Source organism: Helianthus annuus, chromosome 10 (assembly GCF_002127325.2).
Source record: "Helianthus annuus cultivar XRQ/B chromosome 10, HanXRQr2.0-SUNRISE, whole genome shotgun sequence".
Classification (NCBI taxonomy): Eukaryota; Viridiplantae; Streptophyta; class Magnoliopsida; order Asterales; family Asteraceae; genus Helianthus; species Helianthus annuus.
Window position 1 is genome coordinate 18,080,516 of NC_035442.2, and position 3,773 is coordinate 18,084,288.

Here is a 3,773-nt window from a genome sequence, read left to right on the forward strand (position 1 = left end):
CATTGGAGGCCAATATGTTAATAGTTGGGACTGCCAATGGTTATTTTTGAAGTTGGGGTTGTTAACGGCCAACGATGATAGTTAGGATTATTAAAATCCAATATTGCTTTTAAAAATATAACTCAAAACATGTAAGGTTTAAGCGAGCTCAGCTTCAGTGCATTAAAATCAATTATCATATATTATTTCAGGCTTGTTATTTGTTAAGCAATCAAGTCAGAGCTTTAGACAACTGCCTTTAAGCTCTACTCAGCTTGAGCATCACTAAAGTTAGACCATAGGGTGTGGTTTGGGTAGTCCTTTTGAGAACTATCCATTATGTAGGCACCACGTCACATGAGGCAAAGGACCATCCCTTTGAAGACTACCCAAGGGTGTGGAGTGGCCCACATTAAAACAAACAAAATTTCATCTCTCTATGGTGGCCCACATTCAAGCTCGTCCTGATCGGCTGAAATGGGACGTTGGCGACGCGACGAGGGGGGCGACCGGGGGGGGGGGGGGGGGTTTCCCCACATTCCTTGGTCTTAAAAGACTATTATCGGTGTTAGCAAACAAGCAAAAGTAACAAAGCATCCAAAATAAGATAAAAAAGTTGACAAATAATACAAAAAAGGTTCTCGACATATCAAGCTCTAAAAAACCCGGTTCACATCAGCATAGTAATAACCGCTTAAAGTTTAAAAAGATGTAAATAGAAGTCGAAAATTTCAACAAAATCTCTCAGTGTGTTTACTTCTTCTTCTTGGCAGCATCTCCAGCCTTGGTCTGCACAATAATTCAAGTTTTAATATGGGTCAGTTTTGACATATAAATCTCAAACAAGTAAAATAAAAAAGGTAAGCTAAAATAACTAGTCTAATGAATCCAATGTGTTGAAACTTGTCTAAAGTTTAGTTCTAATACATCAAATAATTATAAATTGTTTTTCCATATCCACCCCGACACACCCATCTTGCTACATGTTGTGTTTTAGTAATTTTATCTTATATACCATCAAACTTGTAAAACGAATATTTAGTATTTACCTTCTTTACACCTCTGATCTTCTTTGCTCTGTTCTTTCTTTCCTTCAACTGCTTTCTTGACTTCTCAACCTTGGTATCCAAACCATTCTACACAAAACCAAAAAAAACATATGAGAAACTAAACACACACATGAAAAAAACAAAAGGCAAAAATGTTACTTACCCTAATAAGCCTGTATTTTGGTTCGTACTTCTTTGCATTTTCAACAGAGTCGTAAATCAAACCGAAACCAGTTGATTTACCACCACCAAAGTGGGTTCTGAACTTGAATACAAAAATAGCATTTGGGTCTTTAACCTCGTACATCCTTCCCAACTTCTCCTTCAACTCAGCCTTCATACAAAAATTGAAAAAAAAAACGTATAAAAAAGGTCACTTTGTGTTAAAACTTGAAACAAAAATAGACGCGATCCGTACTACAAAAGTATTCATCGCAAACATGAAAATGTCTACATTAATGTTATTATTAACTGGTTTTAAAGTTCTCCAAGATATCTATTAACCATAAAATATAGACCCCTCGCTCATTGACTTCATTAGAATTTCTAATTTATTGATTTAATCTGGTCGGTATAGTATAAATAGATAATCAGAAAAAGAAAATACATAATATTAAATATTTATCAAAGTCAAAAAATTATTATTAAAAAGACTTTAGCCTTTACCCAAATCTGAATAAAAATGTATGATCAAAGATATGTCCTAACAGCAATAATACATAACGATGTCGTTTGAAGAAACTACTCATTCTTTGTATTGTAGTTACAAGCAAAAATAAACTCATATATATAACCCAAAGGTAACATAATGCTATAAATTGGTAATAGAAGAGTGTAAAACCTTGGATACATTAGGTCTTCCTGGATGAAGCACATCAATCACCTACATTAACATAACATATATACACATCATTTATCATCGAAATGACACTTTAAACAATTAAATTGCTGCAAATAAAAACAGCATTCAAACATAAACTCACAAATTGCTTCCTTGACAGAAGCCTGTTAGTCATGAACTTCCTCGTACGGATTGTCACTGCCTTAGTGTCCGCCATTTTCACTCTTAAATCCTATAATCAAAACAACAAAAACTCAACACAAACTCATGAATTTCACCGAAAAAAAAAACATAACAATACTCTAGAAAAGAACTAATCGATTCTCTGTTGAATCGATATCGAATTCTCAGTACTCATAATATTATTAACTAATCAGTTTCCATTGAAGTTATATCAAATCATCAAAATTCATAATATTATTAACTAATCGGTCCTTCGTTGTAGCTACATCAAATTCTCAATACTCATAACATCATTAGCTAATCGGTTCTCAATTGAAGCTACACCAAATTATCAATACTCATAACATAATTAACTAGTCAGTTCTGCATTAAAACTATATAAATCACAAACACCTTCATATAAATAAAGCTTAAATAGACTTTAATGAAACCCTAGCAACCGCTAAACCTAAAAATCTAGATTCAAAACATTCATCAATAAGTATACAGATCATAATATTAACTGCAAGTATGACGTCAGCAACAACGCTGGAAAACTTGCTGGACACGAAAACAAAAGTTCGTTATCGGCGTTGAACAGATCGATAACTTTGATTGTGTATTACTATTAAGGTGAAACGAGTGATTAATTAACTGTATAAGATAAATATGATCGAATAAAAAATGTATGTGTTGCCGGAAAAGATGAACCTGTTGTCAGCGACTCCGGTGGATAGCGGCGGTGCTGCTGTTCTCCGTTCTTCTGTGAGTAATGTGAGGAAACCCTAATACTGGTATGTAAATGAATGTTGAAAATGGGCCTTGTTTGTGTTTAGTGGGCTGGCCTGGGCTGGATGAAAACTTATATGGGCTGGGCTGGGGTGGTTCAGAAGGTAACCCATGGGCTCTTTTTTTGTTTGTTAATGATTTGGGATGGATGACACAAGAGAAAGAATGGAAGGTTTTTGGTAGAGGTGTTAAGAAAATCCGGGTTGGGCCTGCTAAACCGATTTATAACCCGACCCACTTTAACGAAAAAACCAGTTGGGCTCAAACCAGTTTGCACAATTGCACCTGACCCAAATTGCCAGTTTGTATCTAGTCTCGTTCTCTGAAACCGATTTGGACCCGACTCGATTTGAAAAATATATCAAAAAATCGTTTTTTTTTTTGTCCCAAGCCGGTTTGAACCCCACACTGATTGATTTTATAGGTTCATGTATTTTCCTTCCTAAATTGGTTTACAAACCGAATCGATTTTTATAACCCGAGTTTTATTTTTGTTCATCAACCTGGTCTGGTCCGGCTATAACCTGAACCGGTTTTTTAAAAAAATGAAAATGGAGTTGTACACCTCTAGTCTTTGGTAATTGGTACAAATCCATGGACACTTGTAAACATAGATTGAAAAACTAGGTACAAATCCATGGACACTTGTAAACATAGATTGAAAAACTAACTAGCAGTCTAGCATTAAGCCGGACTTCTCATCCTAATTAATCTATATTTATAAAAATAAATTCTAAAAATATCAATAAAAGTTAGAACACATGTTATCTTTGCATCCTTATGTATATAACTTATTCAAACAATCAAACATTATAAAATCAAAATACGTTACTAGCGATAATTTACAATTTATTGGGTGATAATGGGTGTAGCTTTAAAGGGATTATCAACTTCTAAATGACAAATGCTATTTAATCTTTATAATAAGATCACTCGAGTGGTCTCGCGCCCTC

At 34.3% G+C, this 3,773-nt stretch overlaps 1 protein-coding gene across 1 annotated transcript; it reads right to left on the reverse strand.

Annotated features, from left to right (window-relative positions):
* Positions 1-565: 565 nt before the first annotated feature.
* LOC110884103 (40S ribosomal protein S24-1) lies at positions 566-2,872 on the reverse strand. The gene is made up of 6 exons (XM_022131771.2): positions 2,743-2,872; positions 2,012-2,101; positions 1,870-1,911; positions 1,192-1,362; positions 1,029-1,115; positions 566-768 (listed from the first exon to the last, which is right to left on the reverse strand). Exons 2-6 carry the CDS (start codon positions 2,084-2,086, stop codon positions 733-735), a joined length of 411 nt encoding a protein of 136 aa, XP_021987463.1. The 5' UTR covers positions 2,087-2,101; positions 2,743-2,872; the 3' UTR covers positions 566-732.
* Between the last annotated feature and the right edge of the window lie 901 nt (positions 2,873-3,773).

Bases quoted from the DNA above. Each gene is read 5' to 3' on its own strand.
- LOC110884103 (XM_022131771.2), bottom strand. From the start codon at position 2,086: ATGGCGGACACTAAGGCAGTGACAATCCGTACGAGGAAGTTCATGACT. The intron at 1,912-2,011 runs GTGAGTTTATGT...ATGTTAATGTAG, and splicing joins TTCTGTCAAGGAAGCAATTT to GTGATTGATGTGCTTCATCC. The intron at 769-1,028 runs GTAAATACTAAA...ATTATTGTGCAG, and splicing joins AGATCAGAGGTGTAAAGAAG to ACCAAGGCTGGAGATGCTGC.